The sequence below is a fragment of the Oryza glaberrima genome, chromosome 3 (genome assembly GCF_000147395.1).
Source record: "Oryza glaberrima chromosome 3, OglaRS2, whole genome shotgun sequence".
NCBI classification, from domain to species: domain Eukaryota; kingdom Viridiplantae; phylum Streptophyta; class Magnoliopsida; order Poales; family Poaceae; genus Oryza; species Oryza glaberrima.
The window spans coordinates 18,866,506-18,882,971 of record NC_068328.1 but is presented as its reverse complement, the minus strand read 5'-3'; the positions used below and the strand labels follow the sequence as shown (position 1 = coordinate 18,882,971).

Sequence of the window (16,466 nt, the reverse complement as noted above, 5' to 3'; positions counted from 1 at the left end):
GCCATTACTTCCAAGCGCATCGGGTTTCCGTGGTAACGTCCTACCCCCTCGGCCAGATCCTACACAACCGAGAGGGTACCGGATGAATCGTGAAGTGGGCCATCAAACTCACTGAGTTCGATCTGCATTTCGAACCACGGCACGCGATCAAAAGTCTGGTCTTAGCTGACTTCGTTGCAGAAAGGACCTCGGCGGATGATTCTGAACTGCCTCCCGGTCCCTCCCTTCCTGAAAGTGGAGGAGACTCAAACTCCGACATTTCGCGTCTTGACGGTTCTTTGAACCTTCAAAGCGCGGGGGCTGGAGTCACACTGACTTCGCCAAGCGGGGATGTCCTCAAGTACGTCGTTCGACTCGATTTCCGAGCCACAAACAACATGGCGGAATATGAAGGACTCCTAGCGAGGCTGAGGGCGGCGGCCGGAATGGGCATCCGCCGCCTCTTGGTCTTGGGCAATTCCCAGCTGGTCGTGAACCAAGTCTCCAAGGAGTACGAGTGTACCGACCCGAAGATGGACGCCTACGTTCGCGAAGTGCGGCGCATGGAGCGCCACTTCAACGGGCTCAAGCTTCGACACGTTCCTAGGCACAACGCAATCGCTAACGAGTTGTCGCGCATCGCGTCAGCATGGGCCCCACTCCCACCGGGAGCCTTTGAAGAAAGGCTCACACAACCATCGGCACAGCAGGACCAACCGAGCGGGCCCGATGCCACGGCCTCCACCCCGACGCCTGGCGAGCCACAAGCCTCTGGGCCCGAAGGGGTCAACCCCCCTCGTCAGGTTGCCTGGATGGCCGACATCCGGGCGTACCTCGACGGTCACACTCTTCACGAGGATTGCGCGGAGGCTGAGAAGCTCGCGCGCATCTCCAAACAGTACGTGCAAGTAGAAGGGATCCTCTACCGGCGCGCCGCCAATAGAGTCCTCTTGAAGTGTATCTCTCGGGAGCAAGGCGTCGAGCTAATCACCGACGCCCACCAGGGAGAATGTAGGGCCCACTCGGCCTTGCGCACTATTGGTAAAGCCTTCTGTCAAGGGTTTTACTGGCCGACCGCACTCCAGGATGACCAGGATTGGGTCCAGCGGTGCAGGGTATGTCAATTCCATGCCAAGCAGACCACCAGCCGGCCCAGGCTCTGCAGGTCATCCCGCTCTCTTGGCCCTTTGCGGTCTGGGGTCTTGACATCCTGGGCCCTTCAAAGCGGCCCGTGGTGGGTACCAGCACCTGTACGTCACCATCAACAAGTTCACCAAGTGGCCAGAAGCCTACCCGGTCATCAAGATCGATAAGCATTCGGCCCTAAAGTTCATCAGAGGCATCATATCCCGATTCGGGGTGCCGAACCGTATCATTACGGACAACGGCACCCAATTCACTAGTGAGCTTTTTGGCGACTACTGCGACGACATGGGAATTAAGCTGTGCTTCGCCTCACCCGCCCATCCCAAGAGCAACGGCCAAGTCGAGTGTGCCAATGCTGAAATCCTCAAAGGCCTTAAAACCAAGACATACAACGTGCTCAAGAAGCACGGGGACTCTTGGCTTGAGGAGCTGCCCGCCGTGCTGTGGGCCAATCGGACCACGCCGAGCCGTGCAACGGGAGAAACACCTTTCTTCCTGGTGTACGGCGCTGAGGCTGTCCTACCCTCAGAGATCTCTCTCGGTTCGCCCCGAGTTGCACTGCACAACGAGGCGAACCAGGACGAGCTCTAACGAGACGACCTCGACTATCTAGAAAAGCGAATAAGGCGCGCGGCCCTTTGGGCGGCCCGCAATCAACAAAGCTTGCGTCGCTACCATCAGCGTCACGTCCAGCCCCGATCACTACAAGTCGGCGACCTCGTCCTACACCTCGTCCAATCGCGCTTGGGGTTGAGCAAGCTTTCACCAATGTGGGAGGGGCCATACAAAGTGATCGGAGTCCCCCGGCCGGGCTCGGTTCGATTAGCCACGGAAGACGGCACTGTTGGCGGCTGTTAAATACCGATTCTATACCGCCAACATCTGCATAAAGTTCGGACATAGTGATAGGTGCTTAATCTTACATATTCCACAGTGTTGGTGTATAATTGTATGCAGGTGATAAACCCCGATGTTGGGAAGAAATCTAGTCTAAAGTGAGGAGAATTATGTATCCATACAAGGAGGGGTTGTGAACTTCATCAAAACATCAGTGAATCAACCCAAAACTCCGAGAAATGGATAGAGGAAGGTTCAGGGAGTCCACCGACCGAAGGCCAGGCTAGGAGGGCCTAGCCTAGGTCCAGCCGAACCCCCCTGATCGCCGTTGATCCTGGGGTTTGGCATCGACATTCCAGATGTTCTCCCAATGACGGTTGCGGGGCAGTTCGGACATTTCCCCTTCTCACAACCGTCATAACTGCCCTATAAAAGGACCTCACTTCATTCACTCTCACACACACTTCCAAGCTTGAGCTGAATTATAAGAGGCTCTATTGTACTATATTGTATAGTAGAATAGGAAGAGAGTAGAGTAGAAGGAGTCGGGAGAATTTCGAAGTTGTCGGTAATCTTCTCCTATTTCTTTTATTCTGTTTATTACTCTGAATTTAATATAATATTCTTCTTGAGTAATTTATATTTATCTTGTGAGAATTATCTCTTGGTTAGTTCCTAAATAGCATACGGGATTATTGTTCACTATAATCAACTAAAATATAGTGATTGCTTTGGTGAGTTATAAACACTAAAGTATATATTAATTGCTTAGACATGGTGTTTAGGTAATTGTTATCCAGTAATTACTGCGTATCCCACAGTACGTTTGAGGTGGGTGTAGAGGTGGTGACAGCCCTCGAGATCACTTAAGTCCTCCCTGTCCTGGTACGTAGTAGAGCGACATCTGGGAACAACGGGTTGCTAGTGCCTGAAGTATTGCGTTAGGATTAAAGTTAAGCTTTCCCTAGACACTGTTTCTCACTAGTGAATCCTCTCTATCCTGGCCTATCCTTTGCTTGGTGTCCTTGAATGAACCGGAGGAAAATCTGACCACACACGTTCCCTTGGATTCGATACCCTTGGAATACTCCGTAGGGGAAGTGCTACATCGGTATATCCATGCGCTTGTGGATTTTATCTGTGACGTATTAAATATCAACAAGCATTTGTGGCGCCGTTGCCGAGGAACGGTTGCTGATCATTTCCAAACCCAGTTCATCCTCGTATCCTTTTTACTTTTTTTCTACCTTCACCCCTGCTATCCTAGAGAAGTATTCCTGTCAAACTCTTCTCGACCATGGAGCAACCTCTTTTTGAGTTGTCTGCTCCTTGGAGCGAATTCTATGAGCCACCTCCCTCATCGGAGCCCATTTATACAATTGGCTATGAAATTCATCCTGAACTAATTTGTATGGTTAGGGAAACTCCTTTTTCTGGCTTTGATCTAGAAAATCCCTACCATCATCTGCGAGACTTTGAACAAGTCTGCTCGTACCTTAAGATTCGTGGCATGAGACAAGAAACTGTGCGGTGGAAATTGTTCCCGTTCCCTCTTCAAGAGAGAGCAAAGCAATGGTACACCTCTACCGTTGGATGTTTAAACGGTAGCTAGGAAAAGCTGCGAGACAGATTCTGTCTTGCCTTCTTCCCAGTTACTCGTATTACTGCCCTTCGAGTAGAAATTCTCAGTTTCATGCAGATCGAAAACGAATCAGTCGGTGCAGCTTGGTCCAGATTCACTAATTTAGTGCAGTCCGGATGTCACATACCATGACTTTGGGTGTATGGACAACATGGAAATGGTGGAAGAAGTAAAATAAATAAAACTTTTGTCTAAAACTTTTATGCTTGCTTGTTTGTGCATTTTGTGGTGTATGCATATGCATTATAGGATCATACTCATACTTAACTAAAACCAATGGAGCAAAGAAAAATTCTTGGAACAACTCAAAAATCTAGGAAGAATTTGTGGTAACTTCTTTCTGACCTTAGAAACTAAATGTGGATTTTAATTTAGCTTATCAACTCATTAGATGAACCAAACAACTCTCTAAACACTTAAGCTCAGGATTTTGACAGGTTCTCTGGAGCACTCTTTGACACTCTGCCAAAACTCGACGATGGACTCCTAGGCTGTAAGACTTGATCCAAACTGTAGTTCAAACATTGCTTTACAACTTTGCCATTGGTCACTAGCTCTAACTCTGCCTGGAACTAATTTTAACTGAGCCCAAAGTTGGAATTCCACCTCTGTTCCAGACTTTGCCAAAATCTAGATCTCCTCTCCTTCTCTCTCACTAGTCGTTGCCATGTGGGCCAGGGCTGCATGGTGGGACCCTTTTGTCAGCCTCTCATTGCTCTCCACACGGGCCCACTGCTAGAACTCGCGCGCCACGCGTGTGAGCACGCGTCGAGCACGGGAGAGGGCGAGCTCCTCCTCTCCATCTCCGCCGGCGACCGTACTTAACCCGACCGGCCGACCAACTTTCTCTCCCTCTCGCCATTGTCTCGTTTCGCGGAAGAACCGAGGTACTCCGCCTCGGATTCGCCGGGAACGGAGGCGCCATCTCCGGCGCTGGCGAGAGAAGTCCTCGACTCCGTCGCAATCCGGTGAGCCCCATTTCCGTTCAATATGCGCTCTGTAATCCCCTCTCAATGCCGTCTCTAACACCACCAAGAACACCTCATTTGGTGCAGCCAATCTCTGGGAACGCGACCGCGTCAAATCGGAACACCGTCGCGCTCTGGACGCCGCTGCTTCGCCTTTGCTCGTCGCCCGGCTTCCACAGTTCGTGACGAGCTGAGCCACTTCGTCATGAGCTTCATCAACACCTGTAGATCAAGAATTCCGAAGGAATCGACGCGAGGTGGACCACGGTGGGAGATCCTCTTCTTCTTCCCCAACTCCGGCCGCCGACGCCATTCCTTTCTTTCCCCTTCTCTGGTGAGCTTCGGCACAATATTTTTCGCTTAGAGCTACCTTGTGCTAATCTAAACCGAAGCATGCATCCTCTCTTTGCAGTAGAAGCCTGGGGGACGATGACCGTAGCAGCCGCGCCGTCGCCGAACCAGTACACCGTCGCCAAGACTTCGCCGAGCCACATACGCATGCACGATTAGATCGAGCCTCAAAACTCACATGCATGTGCAAGCCGAGCTTAGCCGTCGCTTCTAACACCCTAACAGCCGCTATAGAGTACCAAGGCTTGCAAGAAAGACACCAATAGGTTCGAACGGTTGTTCTCTACACTTTTTGTTTTGGGAGCTTGAGCTGAATCGCCGCTGTTCGCCGCTGGTGATACTGTGAAGCTCGCGGCTGTGCTGCTGCTCTGCTCTGTCCAGAGCAAGGGCATGGCTTTTGAAATTTAAAGACTCCCAGGGATGTATTAGCAGCTCGAGCAGTCACTTACATATGGGGTCCTGCACTAATCTGTAAATAACATAGAACTCAAGTCCCATTTTGAATAAAATCCTGGAACACGTGCTAGGGGCTGCGGGATCTATTTCCCGAGAACCCAGGGGCTTTTGCGCAAAACGTTAGTCACTGTCTGGTGGACCCGAGGAAGGAAAATGATGTATGAAAATTTGAGAAAATGCAAAACTAGTTTCTTATCAACAGAAAAATGACAGAACTTTAGAAATTTGTAGAAAATTCATCCTGACTCTAAAAAATGCAAACTAAATTTTGTTGGAATCATATTTTCATGCTCTGCATCATAAAAATGTTTAACTTAACAGAATCATAAAGATTTATGTCTCAATAATCCGAAATGCATTTAGGACCATAATTAACATGTAAACACATTAAAAATCTGTAACTTTGAATGTAAACTGTTAGATTGAATTTTCTTTCACTGAAAAATCAAATTAACACAGAGCACACCAACTCCATAAAAAACATTCATTTTAGAGCATGTTGGATTTTTATGTATGTTTAAATTTTAATTTTTGCATATGTATGTTTAGACGATTCGCGGCCGAGTCTCGAGGAGACCTACTTTGTAGTTGAGCAAGGAGTGGAGGAGCAAGGCAAGCCACCTCCCCTCTTTGATCACATTGAACCTATGATTTGGAGGTTTTTGAAAAAAAAATTGCAAAATATGCATGTCTATTGTACATTAATCCATTAAAATCTTGTAAAATTTGTTAGATCAACTCCTTAAGTTGCATTATCACCTGAACTCCACAAAAGACCTTAACCATTATTCCAAACCTTAGGAACAATCCATTGTGTCATATTAAGAATGATGTTTGAGGTCACAAATCTATAAAAATGCTTAGCCATGCTTAGTGATGAGTTTACTTACCATTTGGGCTCAAGTACAAATACAAAATGATTTATTTTATGATCTGGATTAAAATAATAAAATGTGTTATTTGTTAAATAAAATGTTGGAAAAATGTGGATTTTAGGTTTGGGCCTCATGTGGTACACATATGGTGTTTAGTTGTGTGCCGATAGGGGGAGAGTGTGCCCAAACCGACCTAAGGACTTCACTCAGCGTCAGTTCATTTCGTATACAGTACAACCACATGTGCTAGTATGGGATAGTCCAAGCTTAGTAAATTATTTATGGTTTAGCCTTACATTCTGTTAGGCTGGTGTGTATGAGTTCGTATAATTCAGAGGAGCTTCCTATTTACCCCGAAGTGGTAGTTTATGTGACTAAGCGTGTCCAATACAACGGTATTGTGCCACATTGTGGGTTCCCGTTGTGTCCGCCACCACGGCGTTAAGTTTAAGGCGTGGGCCCGCCACTTAACGGTTCTAGGTCATATATCGAGTATGGCTTAGGATGAAGTAACACGTATTGTGCTGGTGTAAGGCTAAATCATGAATCTTGGAAGGGCTTTGTTGTGAGTAATAAATCGGGTACTTATGTATCGCGTGCCATGCTTTTGCATGAATATTATTTAGCATCATGTGAGTAAAGTGTACTTACTCTGCAGAGTTAAAACTAATCGATTAGCCGTGCTCACGGTCAAGAGCAGCGTGTGAATATATGTCATGAGTATAGACATGTGTTTTATTCTTCTAAAGCTGAATTTGAACTTCAAAATATGATGTGATTTGTGGATTATATCCTTGCTGCCATGGAAGGCAATAAGGAGCTATGTTATATATGTTATATGTGTTTAACATCTATTTTGATTCCCAGTTGCTAAGTGTATGCTTGCTGAAATTTAATTGAAAATAAATCTGAAATTTGGAATGCTCTTTGCAAACTAAATTTGCTTTATGCTAAAATTATCCCATTTTAGCTTAACTTTGAATATGCCATACATGTAGAGTACTAGGCTTGCTTGGTGCCTGCCAGTACAATTTATTTGTACTGACTCTTGCTTGTATTGTTGTATTGTTGCATGTTTAGATTTGGTTGTAGGTGAGATCACTCCTGAGGAGGATGATTTCGATGGGGAAGTTTCTTTCTTCCAGGATGGTTCTTACTAGGGTCTACCCTAGTCGGTTGCATGAAAGATCTTTTGGGTAGAAGATGCTTCCGCGAACCTAACTATTCGGCCAATCGGCCATGTGTATCTAAGTTATACGTTGTATGAACCTAACTAAAACTTAGAACTTAGAACTCCCTATGTTGAGATATCATGTGCTTGGATGAAAGTGTTTAGTGTGTTCCTTTTGTTAGGGACATATTAAACATGAGTATGAGTTATATTTGAGATGTCATGGATCTTTAGCCATTTTTGTCAAGTCTCCTGATTGTGTAACACATCTGGTCGCCATCTTCGAGTGGTTTGACGAGCACATCTCAGGCTGAAGTTGACTGGCAGGCTAAAGGCTCAGCAATGTCTCACATATCTTTCTCTCGGAGCGTCGAATGTCTTAATATGTTTGATGGAAGAATTGTGTTTAGCTATTCATCCTTCAAATATACTAAGGGGTTCGGAGTGCTTCCGACACCGGACCAACCCTGTCCTTACCCGAGTATGTGCTTCTCCAACATTTCCATACGGGTTTGGATAGGAAGTCTGCATTCTATCTGGACATAACCGCTTGAGGATCATTCATGCATAAAACGCCGTCAGAAGGAAAAACTATTTTGGATCGCATTCTAGAAAACACTTCCTTCATGACACAGTCCAAGGAACCCCAGCCGGAGGCATCCATGTCCAAGATAGAGGAACCTCTAACGATCGAGCCACTTGCTGAACCATCCACTACTGCTAGCTTGATTGATGAGAAGGTTCCTGAGCAGCCATCCGTCGAGAATGAAGAAATTCAGACTTCGGATTGTGCTGCAATTATGTTCAGGGACGGTTTTAACGAAGACTACAGCAATACCCTGAACTATTTTAGCAAGAGGAAACCACCCATTCCTTTATCACCTCCGGGTCCTCTGGAACTCGGGTTCCTAGGAGAAACTGTCCGGGAGTTGACATCCATAATGAGCAAGGGTTCCTAGGAGAAACTGTCCGGGAGTTGACATCCATAATGAGCAATGAATGGCTAAGGGAGGTAGAGCTTTCATTCGAAGTAATTCGGATAAATACCGCTCCCCGAATCATTCCTTGCCATCTGTAAGGGAACGATGTCGGTATTCTCTACAGTCCAACTGTCGGGGCCAATCTCGTCTCTGAGTCTTTTGCATTCGCTTATTTAAGCGACAAGGCAGTGACCCCGACTAACAAATTCTTCAAGCATCCGAATGGAAATATTACCAAAGGATTTGGGATTGTGCAAGATGTGCCTGTCTGCTTTGAAGACAGGGAGGCGATCTTGGATTTCCACGTCTTTGAAATTCAAGATTTCGACATCCTAATCGGGCTGCCCATTGAGCAATTTCTCATTAACACACCCCGATTAGGTAGCCTCAAAATAGCACTGGCAGAGAACGAATTTTCAATTCCATTCTTGCGGGCAAGGATCACCTTGACCGATCCTCTTCCAGAAATTGAGTCAGCGGAAGAGGTTACCGCAGTCCCTCCTCATGAGTCTCCCGAGGCCCTTCTGGAAGATGAGGTCCCAGACTTCATCAAGGAAGAAGCAGATCCCGGTGAGACTCTCGACCTGCCAATCATGGAACCGCCACCTCGACCTCGGATTGAGCTTAAACCTCTACCTCCAGGCCTACGATATGCTTTCCTACATAATGACAGAGAGGCCCCTGTCATAATCAGTGACAAGCTCTCTGAAGACGAGACTCAACGTCTTCTCACCGTGTTAGAAAAGCATCGTTCTGTTCTTGGCTACTCGCTTCAAGATCTTAGGGGGATTAACCCCGCACATTGCACCCATCGTATTCCTATTGACCCCGAGAGTACTCCCTCTAGAGGACCTCAACGACGGCTCAATAATGCAATGCGAGAGGTTGTAAAGAAAGAGGTCTTGAAACTCCTGCATGCCGGGATTATCTATCGCGTACCATACAGTGAGTGGGTTAGCCTAGTCCAGGTTGTGCCAAAGAAGGGAGCAATGACGGTCGTTGCAAATGCTCAAAATGAACTAATTCCGCAATGAACCGTAACCGGATGGAGGATGTGTATCGATTACAGGAAACTTAACAAGGCTACAGAAAAGGAACATTTCCCGCTACCCTTCATTGACAAAATGTTGGAACGGCTGGCAAATCATTCCTTCTTCTGTTTTCTCGATGGGTATTCCGGGTATCATCAAATTCCCATCCATCCAGAGGACTAGAGTAAGACTACGTTCACATGTCCGTATGGCACCTATGCATACCGTAGGATGTCCTTTGGACTGTGCAACGCTCCTGCATCTTTCCAAAGATGTATGATGTCTATTTTCTCGAACATGATCGAAGATATCATGGAATTCTTCATGGAAGACTTCTCAGTTTATGGAAAGACTTTCGGCCACTGTCTGCAAAATTTAGACAAAGTCTTACAACGATGCTAAGAAAAGGACCTCGTGCTTAATTGGGAAAAGTGTCGTTTCATGGTCCGTGAAGGGATAGTTCTTGGGCATCGAGTGTCCGAGGAATCGAAGTTGATCATGCAAAAATCGATGTTATAGATCAACTTCCTCCTCCTTTGAACATCGAAGAATCCACAGCTTCTTGGGACATGCCGGCTTTTATAGAAGGTTCATCAAGGACTTTTCTACAATTGCCAGACCTTTGACCAATCTGCTCGCCAAGGATGCGCCCTTTGAGTTCGATGACGTGTGGCTAAAATCTTTTGAAATTCTCAATCATTCAACCTCCTGCTTGGACTCTGCCCGGAGAGATCATGAGTGATGCAAGTGACTTTGTTGTTGGTGCAGTCTTGGGCCAAACCAAAGATAAAAAGCATCATGCAATCTATTACGCTAGCAAAACTCTAACCGGAGCTTAGTTGAATTATGCAACCACTGAAAAAGAGCTGCTCGCGGTTGTTTTTGCTATCGATAAGTTTAGATCTTACTTAATAGGAGCCAAGGTGATAATTTATACTGATCATGCTGCTTTGAAATACCTGCTCACTAAGAAAGATGCTAAACCACGTATCTTAAGATTGATTTTCCTGCTCCAAGAATTTGACTTAGAAATTAAAGATAAAAAGGGAGAAGAAAATTCCGTAGCAGACCATTTGTCCAGACTGCAGATCACTAACATGCAGGAACAACCGATAAATGATTTCTTAAGAGATGACATGCTGATGATGGTTCTTGACTCCAACCCGTGGTATGCCAACATAGTGAACTACATGGTATCCAAGTACATACCACCAGGGGAAAATCAATGAAAACTAAAGTATGAAAGTCGCCGTCATATATGGGATGAGCCATACCTATATCGAGTCTGCTCCGATGGCTTACTACGAAGATGTGTGCCAACTGAAGAAGGACTTAAGATCATAGAACGATGCCATGCCTCACCCTATGGTGGCCATTACGGTGCATTCCGTACCCAGGCCAAGATTTGGCAAAGTGGCTTCTTCTGGCCAACAATGTACGAAGACTCAAAAGAATTCGTCAGAAGATGCACAAGCTGCCAGAGGCAAGGAGGAATCACTGCTCGCGATGCAATGCCCATCACATACAACTTGCAAGTTGAGATATTCGATGTTTGGGGAATAGACTTCATGGGACCTTTCCCCAAGTCTCGCAACTGCAATTACATTCTGGTGGCAGTCGACTATGTCTCCAAGTGGGTTGAGGCTATGCCGTGCAGTGCTGCGGATGTGAGGCATGACAAGAAGATGTTCAAAGAAACCATCTTCCCAAGATTTGGTACTCCCAGGATGGTCATAAGTGACGGAGATTCTCATTTCATTGACAAAACCTTCCGAGATCTCCTACGAGAGATGGGAGCCAAACACAATGTGGCCATTCCTTACCATCCACAAACCAGTGGTCAAGCAGAAACATCGAACAAACAAATCAAGAATATTCTGCAAAAGACGGTCAACAAAATGGGAACAGGATGGAAGGATAGATTGCCGGACGCACTGTGGGCATACCGGACAGCGTACAAGACACCCATTGGAATGTCCCCATATCAGATAGTCTACGGGAACTCATGTCGACTACCCATAGAACTGGAGCACAGAGCATACTGGGCCATCAGAAACTGGAACATGGATTTTGAAGGAGCAAGAGAATGGAGAAAAATGCAAATCGCTGAACTTAAAGAATGGAGGGAGAAGGCTTACCACAACACGAGAATATACAAAGAAAGGACGAAGCAATGGCATGACAAAAGAATCAAAATCAAGAAATTCAAGCCAGAAGACAAAGTACTGATGTTCAACTCCAGGGTTAAGCTTTTTGGCCACGGGAAACTGTGCAGTAAATGGGAAGGACCGTTCGACGTCATCAACACCTCTTCACATGGGGCAATCACACTCCGCGACGAATCAGGTAACATATTTAAGGTAACATATTTAAGGTAAACGATCAACGCCTAAAGATTTTCCTTGAGCCAAATAAAACTTTAGATGAAGAAGTGGATGTCATTGAATTAATCGATTACTAGTAATTTGCCCGTGCTAATGCTACGGCAATATATAGTAGAACCCATGTTTAAAAGAAAAAAATATTCATTTGATTAAAAAATATACAGTTAATTTACTTCAGGGTTGCTATTATGAATTTTTTTTAGCAAGATTGCCATGCTGATTAGTTTTCAGTTATAGTCATATTATAAGTCGTTTGGTTTTTTTATAGTCATATTATAAGTCGTTTGGTTTTTTTATAGTCATATTATAAGTCGTTTGGTTTTTTTCTTAGTCAAAATTCTTTAGGCTTATTTAAGTTTAGTTAAAAATTAGCAACATTTACAACACCAAATTAGTTTCATTAAATTTAATATTGAATATATTTTGATAATATGTTCGCATTGTATTGAAAATGTTAGTATATTTTTCTCCAAACTTAGTCAAACTTTAAGAATCATAATTAAGAAAAAAAAAGTCAAACAATATGAAACGGAGGGAGTATATTACATTGCAACGTGCCCAAAGTTGTGGATCACATTAATCACCGTGTTTAGCACTGACAAAAAAAATGCTAGAAACGATTCAGTTTTACATAATCAATCGTTCTTGACTTTTGAGCTAGTAAAAAACTATTGCTAACAGAATATCATACAACACCAAGTCAACAGGGTGGCCACGTAGGAAATCAAGCATACAGAATGCAGTTATTATCAGCAAAGTGATATTCTGTGTTAGAGATAACAACCCAAAGTTACTCTGAGAACAAGTACATTGTTGATCACTCACTAGTATATCTCCGGTGATAAGTACATACATAGATTTTTGTTAAGCAACTGAATGACATGATAAATAATCTATATTATTACATAGCAGATTGATGATTGATACATAAGTGATCCTTATGTCCCTGCTGCGCATGTAAATAAACAGATGAATATCCATGATGTTTATCAGGATTGAATTGCTTTCTATGCACTTAAAATTGATGGGATAATTTGAACAGTGTTAGCTGAGCATACATTACCATTTCAGCTAGTAATAATTACATTATAGCTTCCTCTTATCTGCAGTGCTTGCATGAACAATAAATAAAGGCCAATATAATCACCTCATCACTATCCCTCAAATGAAACACAAATTGTATAAATATGAAAAGAGTTGTTAATCCAAATGTGTGCCGTGTATTGCAGGACAATAAAACTCATCACAATAAAACTTGTACACCCTCTAAACTGGAACAGCGGGAGTTATTTTTTTTCATTTGGATGTGTATACAATAAAACTCATCACAATTTACAACTGAGGTGAATTGAGTTTCAGTTTGGATCATATTAAAATGGGACTGACATAATTCTGCAATAAAGGATTCACATTCAGTTTTAGAGAAATATCACATATAAAAAGGCAACATTCAGATAGTGCTCATCTAGTTTCAGCAGGGGGAACAATTTGGTGTAATTATTTAGTATGCAACATTCTAACAGTTCACATATATATTCATCAAGTGGTCAACTTAAGGATCTCTTACTACTGCTGAATGTTCATATATGTCAATCCAATGGACAAAAAACAACTAAATGCATTCCACTTATCATAGGCAAGAATTTGCATCTTTCAGGTGGATGCACAAACATACACATTCAACAGTGCAAGCTCATTCGCCAACATGTGGTTCTTCACCTGCAACCTACCACACTCCCAAGTCTTCCTTGAAGATTTCTTTCCTGAATTACCAATAATGCAATTCACTAATCCATGATCAGAGAAAAAGTCAGGGGCATCAAAAATGACTGCTGAATAAATCGATCATACCTCCATTTTCAGATTGAGCAGCTTCTGAACACATTCTTTCTTTGCTTAACTGCCTCCCACATGAGATAGTACAAGCATAGCCCAACATGAGATCTGGTAAATGACATTAACGCTCACCTTAGCATTGAGCTCCGGGATCATCTTGGAAGAAATACAGTAGCGTTGGTGCTAACTGAAGCGGCAGCTAGGATTTGGCTTCAGCTCCTGCATGTAAGTACAAGTCACCTCACTTCTCAAATTTGTGATGTAATGGCATTTCAAGGCAATCTTTAACAGTACAACACCAACTGAATTGGGGCAGGCACAAATGAAAAAAAGCAAAAAAAAAAAAAAGGAAATCGAGGGTAGATTACAAGATATAATGGCAACACCAGCAGCAGTGTCCACTACCTCCATGTGCCTGCCGATGCGACGAACAGCGGAGGCGTGGTAGACGGTGGCGCTGGCGAGGCGGAGAAGTATCTGTCCACCCGTGGCGTGGTGGCGGCGGCGGCGGCGCTTGAGGGTAGTCAGGTGGCACCTGAGATATTGGCAAGACACCGCTCCCTCCGCCGACCGCTTCCTGCGCCGCCGCCGGATCGACGGGATCAGCATATCGCCACGCCGACCGCTCCCTGAGCTGCCACTCCACCTACGCCGCCGCCGGATCGACTCGACGGGATGCGACGACGATGGAGGGGCCATGCGGAAGAGGAGAGAAATCGAGCAGTGGCGAACGGGGGCTCAGCCTTGTGCGGCAGGGGCGCAGCCGTTTGCGGCGGATGCTAGAAGTAGTTGACGACGACCGGAGAGGACAGGCGTTCGCAGTGGGGATCCGAGATGGGGATACCGGCGGCGTAGCGGACAGGCGTTCACGGTGCAGCTGACGGTTGGGCGCGCCGTGCGACGAGGAAGGCGCCGAGCGAGGCAATGGAGTGGGGTCGTCGCGGAGTGGGCGCATCGCAGACCGGCGTTGGTGGTGCAGCCGACGGTGGGGGGTGCGGGCCATGCGACGAGGGAGTCGTCGACCGTGGCGGAGGAGTGGAGGAGTGGGGTCGGTGCGGCAGCCGATGAGGCTCCGAGGCGGTTCCTGGCGTGCGTGTCGGATCTGCGGCGACGACGAATACTGGGGTTCGACGGTGAGGCGCGGTTCCTGGCATGGGAGTGGGACAGCAAGGCAACGGGGAGGGATGCAACGCAAGGGCGAACCGGCGAAGGCATGAATGCGGCGTGGGGGAGGAGCGCGTTATTGAAGGGATGAGTGAGGATTTCCGGGTGTACCGTGCGCGACAGCGCGAGACTGCGAGAGAGAGGAGGGGAGAGGGGATGCGGGAGAGAGAGGCGCGATCAGAGTGAGGTACTGAGCCATCGGATCTTACTCTATAGATGAATTTGGATCGTTGGATGTGTCACATGATGAATGAGTAAAAGTATTTGTTAAACTATAGGGTAGATGAACCATGATGATCTCATCTATTGCATGCTTAAAACCGTGTATAGTTGTTATTTTTGTGCTTAGTTTAGGTCTCAGTGGGCCCAGGAAAAAAATGTAGAGCAATCGATCCACCAGGGATCGGCCAACCGATCCACCAGGGTTCGGCCGGCCGAACAAGGCCGGCACCCGATCACTCCCATTTTTGAAACCTGGTCTGCCCCACTCGTTCTTAGTTTGTTTAGATGCGTGTTTGGAAGTAGAACGTTCGGATCTCACCAGAACACTTCTTCTTCCTCCTTCTCTCCACCCTTGCACATTCTCCTCTCCAATTCAACCCAATTCCTCGAATTTCCACTCATACCTACTAATGGCTAGCAAATCCCTGATTCCATCCATTGGCTCTTCCTCCAATTCCACTTACGACCTCACCGGAGTGCCGACACCGGCGAATCAATTGATCCCAGTGGAACACTACACCATGGAAGGGGTAAACGCTGTATGGGCTCAACCCCTTGCAGCAGTGCCAAGCTCCCCTGCGAATTTGGAGCCGATCGGCGAGCTCCCTGGTTCGGCCGAACCCTTCTTGGCCCCGTTCGGCCCCCCGTTCGGCAGCACGATCCCTCTCCCCTCGCCATGTCACAAGGACAAAAATTCGGGGGGATTCGCCTGCACGATGGCCGACTACGGGAGAGCTCGGCTTGTTAAAGGCACGACGCCTTTTCCAAGATGACGGGAAGGCCGCACCGCCTCCCGCGGAGCGTTATGTGGGCACCCTGTTCACTAAGGCAGGGGATGAGGTGCTCCACAAGTACACCACACCCACCGCTACTTCATCCACTCCAAAGGAGGAGCGTTTCCGCATCCAGGGAGTGCGAACTCCCAGCGGTAGGTATGGCAAAGCTTTGCTCCAGCCTTTGACGGCATCGGGGAAGGAGGGGGCAGCGGAATCCCGTAGCCCTCCACCTATGAAGGTGAAGCGTCACTTGACGCCCCCTCCAATTGTAAGGGCTCCCGGCCAATTCCAAGAGGATGAAGTGAAATCGCCGGAGCCCTCGATCCATAAGCTCGCTGCGCAAGTGAAAAAACTCCGTAAGAAGAACATAGAGCTTAGGGATCGCAATGTGGAGTTATGGGTAGAGCTTGCTGAAATTATAAATAATTTTGATTCCCTTAGTCGCGATTTGTGCGCTAAGATCAAGCGTGCATTCATAGAGATGGGAAAGTTAAATAAGTATTATGCTAATTAGATGTTTCCTTTCCCATGAATAAAATAGTAGTTGGTGCTTGGTTTTTATTTTCCAATGATGTAAGCACTTGCTATGAATAATGTGGCACATTGGTGTTAACCCCAATGTTTGCCAAAGTTTGTTTTGTTTCATGC

The 16,466-nt window shown here is 46.1% G+C and overlaps 1 protein-coding gene and 2 long non-coding RNA genes across 3 annotated transcripts; 2 read left to right on the top strand and 1 right to left on the bottom strand.

Moving 5' to 3' along the window:
- The first annotated feature begins 377 nt into the window (after positions 1-377).
- Positions 378-1,716, top strand: LOC127766301 (uncharacterized). The gene is made up of 2 exons (XM_052291382.1): positions 378-990; positions 1,205-1,716. Exons 1-2 carry the CDS (start codon positions 378-380, stop codon positions 1,714-1,716), a joined length of 1,125 nt encoding a protein of 374 aa, XP_052147342.1.
- A 2,755-nt stretch (positions 1,717-4,471) lies between these two features.
- On the top strand, positions 4,472-5,569 carry LOC127768641 (uncharacterized). The gene is made up of 3 exons (XR_008016606.1): positions 4,472-4,572; positions 4,660-4,906; positions 4,985-5,569. It is a non-coding gene; the product is annotated as an uncharacterized LOC127768641 (long non-coding RNA).
- A 7,687-nt stretch (positions 5,570-13,256) lies between these two features.
- LOC127765462 (uncharacterized) lies at positions 13,257-14,983 on the bottom strand. The gene is made up of 3 exons (XR_008016122.1): positions 14,062-14,983; positions 13,672-13,875; positions 13,257-13,583 (listed from the first exon to the last, which is right to left on the bottom strand). It is a non-coding gene; the product is annotated as an uncharacterized LOC127765462 (long non-coding RNA).
- Between the last annotated feature and the right edge of the window lie 1,483 nt (positions 14,984-16,466).